This window comes from Sapajus apella, unplaced genomic scaffold (genome assembly GCF_009761245.1).
Source record: "Sapajus apella isolate SASKATOON/1434 unplaced genomic scaffold, GSC_monkey_1.0 scaffold6, whole genome shotgun sequence".
Taxonomy (NCBI): domain Eukaryota; kingdom Metazoa; phylum Chordata; class Mammalia; order Primates; family Cebidae; genus Sapajus; species Sapajus apella.
Genome location: NW_022436946.1, coordinates 28,551,327 through 28,565,838, shown reverse-complemented (window position 1 = coordinate 28,565,838; position 14,512 = coordinate 28,551,327). Strand labels below are relative to the sequence as shown.

The following is a 14,512-nucleotide window of genomic DNA, read 5'->3' as shown; positions in this document are numbered from 1 at the left end:
TTTTTCTAACCCCTGTGAAAATAGACAGAAAAATTTGCTATAAAATTCAGGATTGTATTTGATACTTATTGCCCTATACTATCAAATATATAACAGTCAGTTCATTTAATTGTTAACCCCTAAGACAGAAATTTTACAAAAAGGTGAAATACAATAAGACAGGAAAAACCAAGGGAGAATTTAAATAACCAAGCTGTCAAGTCATTTTTTAAAATGACTTTCAAAGAGCAGTAAAAATGGTACTACATAAAGCCATTTCTGAAACCATTCCTTTAGAGGTAGACTGAATAAAGATTCAAATTGTTAAAAATTAAAGGTTAAATATTTATGCTGACAGCCAAAACTTTTAACCAGTTCATGACTTTGAGATGCTATGGAAACAAAGATTAACTTTTTCAGGGATCTCTATAAAAAACCAACAGCACATACAAAAATTGATAGCTTAATGTTACCTACTGAAAATGTCATAAACATATGACAGTATAGAACCACATAAATACAGTAGCCACCAACCACATGGCTAGATTTATATTAATAAAAACTAAATAAAATTAAAAATACAGTTTCCCATTTATAGTCACATTTCAAGTTTTCAGCAGTCACATGTGTCTCGTGGTTACCGTATTTTACAATGCAGATATTTTATCACTGCAGAAAACATCAGAGAGCGAGCACTGATGAGAAGCTAGAGGAAATAGATCAGCAAATCATCATGCTAAACAGGCTGCTATAAGTAAAGTTCTTACACAAGAATCACTTATAGAACAGAAACACAAATTGATTGAGTAGTCTGCAATTTCCATCACAGATGCACAAAATGTGACCCTTGATTCTGAAAATACAATGGGAATAAACAGATCTTGCATTGATTTTCCCGAATGTTTATTTTCAAAAGTGGGGTCAAGTTTACTTTTAAAAAATAAATATAATATACATAACCTTTTGATATTTTATAAATTTAGGAAAGCTTTTTAGAGCAAATGAGGTTTAAGTTGAAATCTCAAACAAGTTTGACTCACTATATACATAAAATGAAATATTTGACTAAGTTGATAAAATATTATGATGATATACAATGATGTGATTCCATTTGCAGGTTAAAAGTTAAGGTCTAGTTAACTTTTCAAATAAGAAACCAATGTTAAGAATTAATCTATAAAAAAAACTTATAAAACACTTTCACTAAGGGCCTCTGTGATAGCAAAAATTAGTTATCTGTTTATAAACCACTGAGAAAAAAATAATCATATTCTTTATTTTTCCTTTCTCTATTCTAGCAAGATTGGTCTATATTCATAAAGCAACAACAAATTTTAAAATGGGAATGAGAGAAAAACAATATCTGGGAAGATTTATTTCAATTCAATTTCTCTAAAAACTGTTAAGTATATTTTACCTTTACAAATAAATGCTTATCTCATTATTCAATATCCCTCTCTTATTCTGCTGCTCAATTCTCTTGTTTCTCAAACACAAAACAATTATTGTTCTCCTTCCTTCATTTTATGCTCTACTGCACTCAACCAAAAATCGCAATTCTGGAATCTCTTCTTCACCTGACTTCTAAACTCAAGGTTCTGCCTAACTACATAAACCATGTTTATTGACCCAAAGTTATATCAGTATAACATTTGAATATCTTAATACATTTTATGTTTTCTATTTTGTCAATTATTTATAACACTTGCTGATTTTTTTTTAACTCCTTTCAGTGTCCTTACACATTGTTCTACTAATAGTAACAAATGTAGAAGATTTTGGTAACATATTTTAGAGTATTAAGTCTACATTTGGTATAACTCAAACCAATAATTACAAATGCAAAAGTATTTATCATTCTCAGTTCTGTCATGTAATTTTCACTGAAAAACATGGGTATGTATTATAGAAGTAATGGTGTTATTAATACTTGATCTGAATCAAACTACATGCTACTGCTTAAAAATAAGGCTTCTCTCAAACTGCTTGTTATTTATAGAAGCCAATTTACTATATACATAAAATGTATTTTCTAACTGTTATCTTGACTGCATTTTAAGTCTCTATTTCTATCCTTTTATGTTTCACAGGATGGTGGTCTAAGGTCACATAAAAGGCAAATTGCTTCATTATCCAGTATGAATCATCAGCACTCAACTTTGCAAATTCAAGTTAGTACATCATATATATTTTGGTGGTATTATTTTGCAACATAAAAACAGAATTACAGACTTACCAGAGACTTATATTTCTTTTCAAGAAGTCTTAATACAGTAGTTCTGCTATAATGTGCATGCTAAAATTAAAAGAAAATGATATTTAATAATAAAGCTGTGCCACTCAAAATCTATTTTTCCTGCATCATTTCCAATAAAAACATCATAAATCACACAATAGTTTAGGATTAAATCATTATAGTCAATGACAGACAGGTGTTTATATGTGCACTGGATTACAAGCATAGCAATCACAAGAATGCAAATCACATCAAAACCTTGCAGATCATTTAGTGACCGATCAGTAGAAAAACATTCTATCCATCAATTGTGTCCAATTTCAAGCTAAAATATTTTAAAGGCACCACCAAAAAGTATACCTATCAGCCTATGACAGAATCCAAAGAAAAGATACATGTAGCAAAAAAATAAAAATAAATAAATAAATAAGTACAACCCTCATGCTGAATAGGATACTGTTTGGTCTACCTGTGCAGAAATTTGACAACGCTGAAATGCTCCAAAGGGACACTACTCTAATCATTTTCTGCCAACCATATTTAAAAATGACTCAAAGTGTCAGAAGAGATTTAATTCTCTCCTTGGAGCAAAATATAAATGGAATTGAAACATGTAAATGCATAGCATTGTAAAAAGCTAGGGAAAACGATAAATATTGTTTAGCTAGATTAAGTAAGATATCATTAGTGTTCAAAATATAGTTTCTTCATTTCACTTAAGAATAAAAATATTGGCCGGGCACAGTAACTCACACCTGTAATTCCAGCACTTCAGGAGGCTGAGGCGGGCAGATCATGAGGTCAGGAGGTCAATACCAGCCTGGCCAATATGTTGAAACCCTGTCTCTACTAAAATACAAAATTACAAAAATTACAAAAATACAAAAATTAGCCAAGCATGGTGGTGCATGCCTGCAGTCCCAGAAGAATCACTTGAATCCAGGAGGCGGAGGTTACAGTGAGCCAAGATTGCACCACTGCACTCCAGCATGGGTGACAGAGCAAGGCTTCATCTCAAAAAAAAAAAAAAAGAATAAAAATATTAAACAAAATAAGACAAGTCAAAACTTTTTCAGAATTCTAGGGAATAGAGAATTTTCATATTTTTTCTTTCTCTTTTTTTTTTTTTAAATAAAGACTAGGTTCTGCTATGTTGGCCAAGCTGGTTTCAAACTCCTGACTTCAAGTAATCTGCCCTCCTTGGCCTCCCAAAGTGTTGGGATTACAGGATGAGCCACCGCACCCAATCGGGAATAGAGTTTTTAATTAAACATTGATTAAATAGTGTTTTGGTTAACTGAAGGTTAATCAAAACTCGGTGTTTTAACTCTTGTAGCCTAAAATGTTTCAAAAAACTATTATCTTTTCTTCAACTTTATTAAAAGAAATAAGTTGATATAGTATTAAACTATTTTTAATATTGACCATGTTCAGAAAAGAAATCCTTATAGTGTATCTCTTAGACCAGGGTCAGCAAACTACAGCCTTCAGGTCGAATTCTGCCTAGACTCAATTTTGCAAAAAAAATTCACTGGAGGAGGAGGATCCAAGATGGCCGTTTAGGAACAGCTCAGGATTGCAGCTCCCAGTGAAAGCGCAGGGGGTGAGTGGACGCCGCGTTTTTATTGCCCACAGACTAGGAAATTCCCAGGCAGGGGAGCTCCACGGTTGCCAGCGCGGCTGTTTCCGCCAGTGCCGCTGCTTTGCCCCGCACCGCTGCTTTGTCGGCGCCCCGGAGCCGCGGTTCTCCATACAAAATACACCGGTCCGGGTGCCCTTTTGGCTGGCGATTAGAGTCGCGGGAAGTCGCCCATTCACCGGTTGAAAAAGGGGACTGAGAAGAGAACCAGGACAGTAGATTCGAGGGCAAAAAAAAAAAAAAAAAAGCGCCACAAACCTCATTGCCGCTGTTTAAGCCAGTGCAGTGAGTGGCCGCAGGGGAAAACAAACAGACCCCAGCGCCTCTTCAACAGGCGACTGGAACACCAACTTAAAAAAGGCTCTGAGGCAGGGAGCCAGGCGATCAGACTCGGCTGGTCCCACCCCCACAAAAGAACAGCAATCAGAAACTCTGGATTGAGAGTTTCACAGCAAGCGCAGCTGAACCCGGGACGGTCCAGCTCGGTAGGGGAGGGGCGTCCACCATTAGCCCGCCAGGACGGAGGTAGTCGGGCAACGCCGAGGCAGCCCGCCATTGCCAAGGCAACCAGCCATTGCCGAGGCAGCCCACTGTTGCCAAGGCAACCCGCCATTGCCAAGGCAACCCGCCACAGCAGAGACTCCGCCTCAACAGAGGCGGGCCACCATCGCCAAAGCAGTTCTAACTACACCCATATAAACAGGACTGCAGGGAAGTTCACTCAGCAGCGGGGTGGAGCCCACAGCAGCTCAGCAAAGCCTCTATAGGCCAACAGTGACTAGGCTGCCTCCTTGCTGGGCTGGGCAGGTCTGAAGGAAAAAAAAAAAAAGAAGGTGGCGGCATAACGGAAACTCATAAATAAAGCCCTAAATCCCTGGGACAGAGCACCTGGGAACAAAAAGCAGTTTATGACTTCTGCTGCAACAGACCTAAATGTACCTGCCCAGCAGCTCTGAATGAACAACAACAGAGCTCACAGCTCACCATTTGAGCTCCTATAAAGAAGAAACCGTCTCCTCAAGCAGCTCCCTGACCCTTATATATCCAAAGAGACACCTCATAAAAGAGAGATCAGATTGACACTAGGCGGGTATCCTTCTGGGACAAAGATAGCAGAAGAAGAAAACTGGTAACAACCCTTACTGTTCAACAGCTGCTGCAGGTGAACCCCAGGCAAGCAGGGCCTGGAGTGAACCTCAGCAGACCTACAGCAGAGGGGCCAGACTGTCAGAAGGAAAACCAAGAAACAGAAATAACCTCATCATCAACAAACACAATGTCAATCTGAAAGATTTGAGACCCAATCTGAAAGCCAGCAACTACAAAGTTGACAGGTGGATAAATCCTTAAAGATGGGAAGAAACCAGAGCAAAAAGGATGAAAACACCCGAAACCAGAACACCTCTCCTCCTACAAGGGATCACAACTCCTCACCAGCAAGGGAACAAGGTTGGATGGAGAACGAGTGTGATGAAATGACAGAATCAGACTTCAGAAGGTGGGTAGTAAGAAACTTCTGTGAACTGAAAGAACATCTTCTAACCAAATGCAAAGAAACTAAGAACCTTGAAAAAAGATTTGACGAAATGGTAACGAGAATGGACAAAACAGAATGCAATATAAATGAACTGATGAAGCTGAACAACGCAACACGAGAACTTCGTGAAACATGCACAAGTATCAACAGCCGAATTGACCAAGCAGAAGAAAGGATATCAGAGGTCAAAGATCAACTCAATGAAATAAAACGGGAAGGCAAGAATGGAGAAAAAAGGGTAAAAAGGAATGAACAAAGTCTCCAAGAAATGTGGGACTATGTGAAAAGAGCTAATCTACGTTTGATCGGCGTACCTGAATGCGATGAAGAGAATGAATTCAAGCTGGAAAATACTCTTCAGGATATTATCCAGGAAAACTTCCCCGACCTAGCAGGGCAGGCAAACATTCAAGTCCAGGAAATACAGAGAACACCACAAAGATATTCGTCAAGAAGAGCAACCCCAAGGCACATAATCGTCAGATTCACCAGGGTCGAAATGAAGGAGAAAATACTAAGGGCAGCCAGAGAGAAATGTCGGGTTACCCATAAAGGGAAGCCCATCAGACTCACAGCAGATCTCTCAGCAGAAACCCTACAAGCCAGAAGAGAGTGGGGGCCAATATTCAACATCCTTAAAGAAAAGAATTTTCAACCCAGAATCTCCTATCCAGCCAAACTAAGCTTCATAAGTGAAGGAAAAATAAAATCCTTTGGGAACATGCCAGTACTCAGAGATTTCGACACCACCAGGCCAGCTCTACAAGAGCTCCTGAAAGAGGCCCAACACGTATAAAGGAACAACAAGTACCAGCTCAACTAAAGGGCAAAACACCCAGCTAGCACCAAAATGGCAGTATCAAATTCACACATAACAATATTAACCCTAAATGTAAATGGACTAAATGCCCCAATCAAAAGACACAGACTGGCAAATTGGATAAAAAGCCAAAACCCATCGGTGTGCTGTATCCGGGAAACCCATCTCACATTCAAGGATACACAAAGACTCAAAATAAAGGGATGGCGGAAGATTTACCAAGCAAATGGAGAGCAAAAAAAAGCAGGAGTTGCAATTCTCATCTCTGATAAATTAGACTTTAAAGCAACAAAGATCATAAGAGACAAAGAGGGACATTACATAATGGTAAAAGGATCAATGCAACAAGAAGAGCTAACGATCCTAAATATATACGCACCCAATACAGGAGCACCCAGATACATAAGGCAAGTTCTTAATGACTTACAAAGAGACTTAGACTCCCACGCAATAATAGTGGGAGACTTTAACACCCCATTGTCAACATTAGACAGATCAACCAGACAGAAAATTCACAAGGATATTCAGGACTTGAAATCAGACCTGGACCAAGCAAACCTAATAGACATTTACAGAACTCTCCACCCCAAAGCCACAGAATATACATTCTTCTCAGCACCACATCACACCTACTCTAAAATTGACCACATAATTGGGAGTAAATCACTCCTCAGCAAATGCAAAAGAACGGAAATCGTAACAAACAGTCTCTCAGACCACAGTGCAATCACGTTAGAATTCAAAAACTAACCCAGAACCGGACAGCTTCATGGAAACTGAACAACTTGCTCTTTAATGTTGACTGGATAAACAATGACATGAAGACAGAAATAAAGATGTTCTTTGAAACCAACGAGAATGAAGACACAACATACTAGAATCTCTGGGACACATTTAAAGCAGTCTCTAGAGGAAAGTATATAGCAATAAGTGCCCACATGAGAAGCAAGGAGACATCAAAATTGACACCCTATTGTCAAAACTGAAAGAGCTAGAGTAGCAAGGTCAAAAAAACTCAAAGTCTAGCAGAAGACAAGAAATAGCTAAGATCAGAGCAGAATTGAAAGAGACAGAGACACAAAAAAAACCTTCAAAAAATAAATAAATCCAGGAGCTGGTTTTTTTGAAAAGATCAACAAAATAAACAGACCACTAGCCAGATTGATAAAAAAGAAAAGAGAGAATAAACAAATTGATGCAATAAAAAACAATAAAGGGGATATCACCACAGATTCCACAGAAATTCAAACCATCATCAGAGATTATTACAAACAACTCTATGCACACAAACTAATAAACCTGGAAGAAATGGATAAATTCCTCGACACTTGCCTCCTGCCAAGCCTAAACAAGGAAGAAGCCGAAAACCTGAACAGACCCATAACAAGGTCTGAAGTTGAGGCAGCAATTAAGAGCTTACCACCCAAAAAAAGCGCAGGTCCACATGGGTTCACAGCTGAATTCTACCAGACATACAAAGAGGAGCTGGTACCATTCCTTCTGAAACTATTCCAAACAATACAAAAAGAGGGAATTCTTCCCAAATCATTTTATGACACCAACATCATCCTGATTCCAAAACCTGGCAGAGACTCAACAAGAAAAGAAAACTTCAGGCCAATATCCATGATGAACATAGATGCAAAAATCTTCAATAAAATACTGAAAAGCCGATTGCAACAGCACATCAAAAAGCTTATCCACCATGATCAAGTAGGCTTCATCCCGGGGATGCAAGGCTGGTTCAACATACGCAAGTCTATAAATGTAATTCACCACATAAACAGAACGAAAGACAAAAACCACATGATTATCTCAATTGATGCAGAGAAGGCCTTTGACAAAATTCAACAGCCCTTTATGCCAAAAACCCTCAATAAGCTAGGTATTGATGGAACGTATCTCAAAACAATAAAAGCTTTTTATGACAAACCAACAGCCAATATCATACTGAATGGGCAAAAACTGGAAGCATTCCCCTTGAAATGTGGCACCAGACAAGGATGCCCTCTCTCACCACTGCTATTCAATATAGTATTAGAAGTTCTAGCAAGAGCAATCAGGCAAGAGAAAGAAATAAAGGGCATTCAAATACGAAAGGAGGAAGTCAAATTGTCTCTATTTGCAGACGACATGATTGTATATCTAGAAGACCCCATCGTCTCAGCCCCAAACCTCCTGAAACTGATGAGCAACTTCAGCAAAGTCTCAGGATACAAAATCAATGTGCAAAAATCACATGCATTCCTATACACCAATAACAGACTGAAAGAGAGCCAAATCAAGAACAAACTTCCATTCACAATTGCTACAAAGAGAATAAAATACCTAGGAATACAACTAACAAGGAATGTAAAGGACCTCTTCAAGGAGAACTACAAGCCACTGCTCAACGAAATAAGAGAGGACACAAACAGATGGAGAAACATTCCATGTTCATGGTTAGGAAGAATCAATATTGTGAAAATGGCCATACTGCCCAAAGTAATTTACAGATTCAATGCTATCCCCATCAAGCTACCAATGACCTTCTTCGCAGAACTGGAAAAAAACACCTTAAACTTCATATGGAACCAAAAGAGAGCCCGCATGGCCAAATTAATTCTAAGCAAAAAGAACAAAGCGGGGGGCATCACACTACCGGACTTCAAACTATACTACAGGACTACAGTAATCAAAACAGCATGGTACTGGTACCAAAACAGAGATATAGACCAATGGAACAGAACAGAGGTCTCGGAGGCAACACAACATTTCTACAACCATCTGATCTTTGACAAACCTGACAAAAACAAGCAATGGGGAAAGGATTCCCTGTTCAATAAATGGTGTCGGAAAAGCTGGCTAGCCATGTGCAGAAAGCAGAAACTGGACCCCTTCCTGACACCTTACACCAAAATTAACTCCAGATGGATTAAAGACTTAAACATAAGACCTAACACCATAAAAGCCCTAGAAGAAAATCTAGGCAAAACCATTCAGGACATAGGTGTAGGCAAGGACTGCATGACCACAACACCAAAAGCACTGACAACAAAAGCCAAAATAGACAAATGGGACCTAATCAAACTCCACAGCTTCTGCACAGCAAAAGAAACAGTCATTAGAGTGAATCGGCAACCAACAGAATGGGAAAAAATTTTTGCAGTTTACCCATCTGACAAAGGGCTGATATCCAGAATTTACAAAGAACTAAAACAGATTTACAAGAAAAAAACTAACAAGCCCATTCAAAAGTGGGCAAAGGATATGAACAGACACTTTACAAAAGACGATATACATGAGGCCAACAAACATATGAAAAAATGCTCATCATCACTGGTCATCAGAGAAATGCAAATCAAAACAACATTGAGATACCATCTCACGCCAGTTAGAATGGCGATCATTAAAAAATCTGGAGACAACAGATGCTGGAGAGGATGTGGAGAAATAGGAACACTTTTACACTGTTGGTGGGAGTGTAAATTAGTTCAACCATTGTGGAAGACAGTATGGCGATTCCTCAAGGACCTAGAAATAGAAATTCCATTTGACCCAGCAATCCCATTACTGGGTATATATCCAAAGGATTACAAATCGTTCTACTATAAGGACACGTGCACACGAATGTTCACTGCAGCACTGTTTACAATAGCAAAGACCTGGAACCAACCCAAATGCCCAACGACGATAGACTGGATAGGGAAAATGTGGCACGTATACACCATGGAATATTATGCAGCCATCAAAAACGATGAGTTTGGGTCCTTTGTAGGGACATGGATGAATCTGGAAACCATCATTCTCAGCAAACTGACAGAAGAGCAGAAGATCAAACACTGCATGTTCTCACTCATAGGCAGGTGTTGAACAATGAGAACACATGGACACAGGGAGGGGAGCACTACACACTGGGGTCAGTTGGGGGGAAATAGGGGAGGGACGGTGGGGGGTGGGGAGCTGGGGAGAGACAGCAAGGGGAGAAATCCCAGATGTAGGTGATGGGGAGGAAGGCAGCAAATCACACTGCCACGTGTGTTCCTATGCAACAATTTTGCATGTTCTTCACATGTACCCCAAAACCTAAAGTGCAATAAAATAAATAAATGGGAAAAAAAAAATTCACTGGATCAATCAAGTCCATTCATTTACCTATTATGTACAGATGCTCTGGAGCTGCAACAGTTGGGCTAAATAGCTGCAATAACGACTGTACAGGCCACACAGCCAAAAATACTGTGCTAAACAGTAAATGAATGTCCAGCTCCTCCCTTCCCCAGTCCAACAATTATAGTACCTAGATGCCCAGTACAGATTGAGAGAGAAAACAATGTGAGCACAAAAGCCAGTCTTGTTGCTACTATTGACAAACAGACCTCTCCTATTCAACAGAGGTTGAAGGAGGTAACAGTATAAAGATCTCTCTACTCTGAATATTAGTTTCCGTTCCAGCTTCCTAAGAAATTGGCAAGTTCAGACATTAAACACATTCCCCAAACTTCAGATTCAGGAGGAAGATAAATGTAGGAATACTTTCAGAAATATCTCCTAAGCCAGAAAAAAATACATATTGAATCCTTATGTTCCACCACATCAACTTAAAATTTTTGAAGCTTTTACACAAAAGAAAAAATAGATTTTGAATAGGCATTCAACTTACATAGATTCAAATAAAATACCACTTAAAATCCTATTTTAAGGTAAAAAGTCTTGGGCAAGTTAACTTCTCCATATCTTAGTTATTGCATCTGAAAAATGGGGTATTAATACCACCTACCTCATAATTTTTTTAAGAACTAAATGAGTTAACACATGTAAAAGGTGATTAGAACTCTTAGCACACAGTAAATATTCAAACATTAGCTATTTATTAAAATGATATAGCAATGCTCTAAAAAGTATAAAAATGTTCTATTTTTCCTTACCATCCATTTTTTGAACCACACAGCCTTGGTATCAACTAACGCAAAAAAGTAGATTGGATCCAAAATCTTTTGTGAGACAACATGACTTTGATCATGTTTAACTGTTAACAAGGACAAAGTACTCTCCACAATTTCTTCCATATACCTTAAGGTTTGGGAAAAAAGAAATGCAATTACATATATAGTACTGGTGGTATACTTTATATTTATGGAACGATAAAGTAGCACATAATCTTCAGAAACATTTTTTCTATTTCAGTAAATTACATAGGGAGGATTCACACTCAATGTTTCTGTTTTAAAAACAGGTTCTTTATACTTCAACACTGGGTCTGCAAATTTAACTGTCCTTTTTAGACTCACAGATGTTCTTACAACTTAGTATACATTTTAGAGATGTAAGGAAAAAAGTGTAAAGAATATTTAAGGAACTTGTACAAAATATAATAGCAAAAACCAATAAGAACCTAACACAGACCTTCATCAGTGACACGTTAAAAAAAAAAAAAAAAACCTAATGCTACATTTTCTTTTAATCTTTTAATAAACGATGTAAAATGGTACTTTTATAGAGTGATTCACATAGCTAAGCATAAAATGACAAGCTTAAGACAAAAGAAGATAAAAACTTCATTAATCCCTTCCCAATCGGAGTAAGACTATTAACAGTGTCTTTACTTTTTCTATCTGAAATGTATATGAGGTGGTAACACTGCTAGGTTTTATGCTGGCATACGTTGGGAGGGGACTTACTTGTCTGGATGACGAATCCAGAAAGATGGAGCCTCTTTCTGATACTCATTTAGAAGACGAACCTACAAAGCAGTCCACAATAGTCCTCAAAAAATTAGAATCCTCAAATATAAAACTAAATAAATAAAAATAAAATCATATTCTAATAAATGTATACCTTTTTAAGTAAGCGAGTCATATTAGGATTAGTTATATCTACACCAGCCGAAAGAGTAGGAATACGATTTTCCCTAGAAAGAAAGTATAACTCCAAATACTTAGCTGAAAAAAAAAGGAAAACATAAAATTACATCATTCATTTACAGTGCTTTCTGAAAAAGTTAGTTCCTATCCATTCTTCTTAAGGACATGAAAATGACAAAAAAACATTTTTAAAGGTTTTGATAAACATACCTAAGCGTGTATAAATTTCCTTGGTCATATGTAATGGAGAAAGTGAAAATGTCTGTGCATAGAATTTTAAAATCCGGTCCTGTGAAAATGAGACAGAAGATTTTCATCTAAGATCTTATAAGAATAGAACAGAGATGAAACATTTTTCACACAGTAAAAACTCAGAAAATAAAATAAATACACATAAACCATTCAGAAACCAGAGTTGGAATGTACTTATTTTAAAATGGCACACTCTTGTGTCAGCAAAATTAAAATCAACCAAAACTAATACATGAATCTAATAACAGAAAGATACTACTGTACAATCTGACCATAGTAGAAACTAACATGGTGAGGAGGGGGTAAAGTGAGGTTTCATAGAGACAATGTAAAGGTGTCAAACAAAGGAACAGAGTAGGCAGCACTAATTTTTTTAACACCCCATATTTCAAAATCCAAAATTCATCATTTTTAATTGCTTACATGGGTAGCTTCAGTAATTAGAGATTCAGAATTATTCCTAATAATTTTGCCTATTCCCAAAAAAACTCTATGTTTAAATTTTTACATTATTAAAACTCACAATAGAAACCATTAGAAGGCAAATAAATTAAATTTGCCAACAGATGTAGTTGCACAATGCCTGGCAGTAAGAGATAGTTTAAAATTGTAGGGATTATTATCCTTTTAATTATACCTACTTTAATGTGATGAGATTAATCCTAATAGTGAAATTCAACTTTCCATAAAATAAAAACATAAAATTACCTTAAATATTCTAACGGGGGAAAAAATAGTAACTCTGTTGATATCATCTTAGATAATCTGATTACAAGAAACAGTTCCCCAAGTGACTAAAGGTATCTTCTAATAGCCCCAAGAAATTACTACTGAACAACGGATTTTAAATTGGGAAGTCTGTTTTTATAGCTTCAGGAATTGACAGGTGTTTGTCACAACCCTAAAGGCTGCACTCTGTTGCACGTAAGAGTCCTTTAGAAGAGGAGATGAAGAAACAGAATTGAACTCAAAAAGAATTTGGATCAAGCACAAATTTAAAATGAAAAAAAAACTTGTTTTATACTTCAAAATGACTAATTTTGTTACAATCTCTATAATAATTGCTTCCAATTTTATTAGCATAAGTAATAAAACTGAACATTGCTGCACAATAATTTTAAATGGCTACAATTTGCTATCTTATAAAGTTATTACATAATTTATAAAATAGAGGAAACCTATCCAGCTACTATCCTGTATTTGTTGTTAAAAAAAAAAAAAAAACACAGGGAAATTTACAATTGCATCTCTCATTAGAGAGCTTGAAATGCTAAAGATAGTCCTAAGATATATTTTTCACCTTGAAGTTCTTGGATCGTTGAGTTGTTCCAGAAGTCTACAATACCCTCTGGTGTTAACAAGGTTGAACTGCATGCAAGTATTAGGTAAATACCTTCCCCTTACGAGAATTACAAAGTGATTCCAAACCACTTCTGTATACCAGTATAATCATATCTTCATTAAAGATAGACCTATTTTAAATAGACATATTGGGATACCTTATATTTTTCTATAACTATTTATTTATTTTCTGTGTTAGCTACTGAAATCTAAGTTCCCTGAGGGTGAAGACTTTGTATCTGGTCCATGGTGTATTCCCAGGGTCTAAACTAGATTGACACACACTGCAGATATTCAATACATAGCAGCTGAACAAAGAGCAAAATGTAACTCTTCTGCTAATGCCTTAAATTCTAGGCCAAACATCATATCGATTTTAAAGCCAAAACTGTCTTCACTGATATATCAATTAGGAAGAAAAGATCCTTTGTAAGGAAATCCAATTTGTGTTTAAAATGTAATTCTTGGATAATCAGGGTTTTTTGTTTCATTCCCATCATTGACACTATCTGTAGAATTACTGCACTTGTTAAGGTAAGCTTACTTTTCATCATCATGTAACTGTTCCTAAAAAGTCATATGCAAATCAATTTGTATAGAAAATCATATCCATTGACTTCCTAATTTTATAATTTTAGAAATTTTCTATATTTGCTTTATGATTCACTTCAAATTATTTTCTAAAATCTCATCCTTAGTTTACTAGCTTCTCTTTTTAAGCAGTTAAGCAATCTCTAAATAGACACTTAAATACATGAGGAAAATGCTTATAAGCCCTTTTGAATAAACCATAATTCATCAGTTTAGCTCAAATTTTCATGTACCATGAATTCTTTTAAAATATTTTTCTTTTTTTTTTTTTTTT

At 36.7% G+C, this 14,512-nt stretch overlaps 1 protein-coding gene across 6 annotated transcripts in view; it reads right to left on the bottom strand.

Moving 5' to 3' along the window:
- The window catches only part of TBC1D32 (TBC1 domain family member 32), a 244,204-nt gene that overhangs the window by 190,857 nt on the left and 38,835 nt on the right, over positions 1-14,512 (bottom strand). For all 6 annotated transcript variants that reach the window (XM_032274914.1, XM_032274917.1, XM_032274915.1 and 3 more), the window contains 5 exons: positions 12,265-12,343; positions 12,029-12,132; positions 11,872-11,933; positions 11,119-11,263; positions 2,216-2,275 (listed from right to left, as the gene is read on the bottom strand). In XM_032274914.1, coding sequence (XP_032130805.1) covers positions 2,216-2,275; positions 11,119-11,263; positions 11,872-11,933; positions 12,029-12,132; positions 12,265-12,343 — 450 coding nt within the window. The remainder of the gene's footprint in view (positions 1-2,215; positions 2,276-11,118; positions 11,264-11,871; positions 11,934-12,028; positions 12,133-12,264; positions 12,344-14,512) is intronic.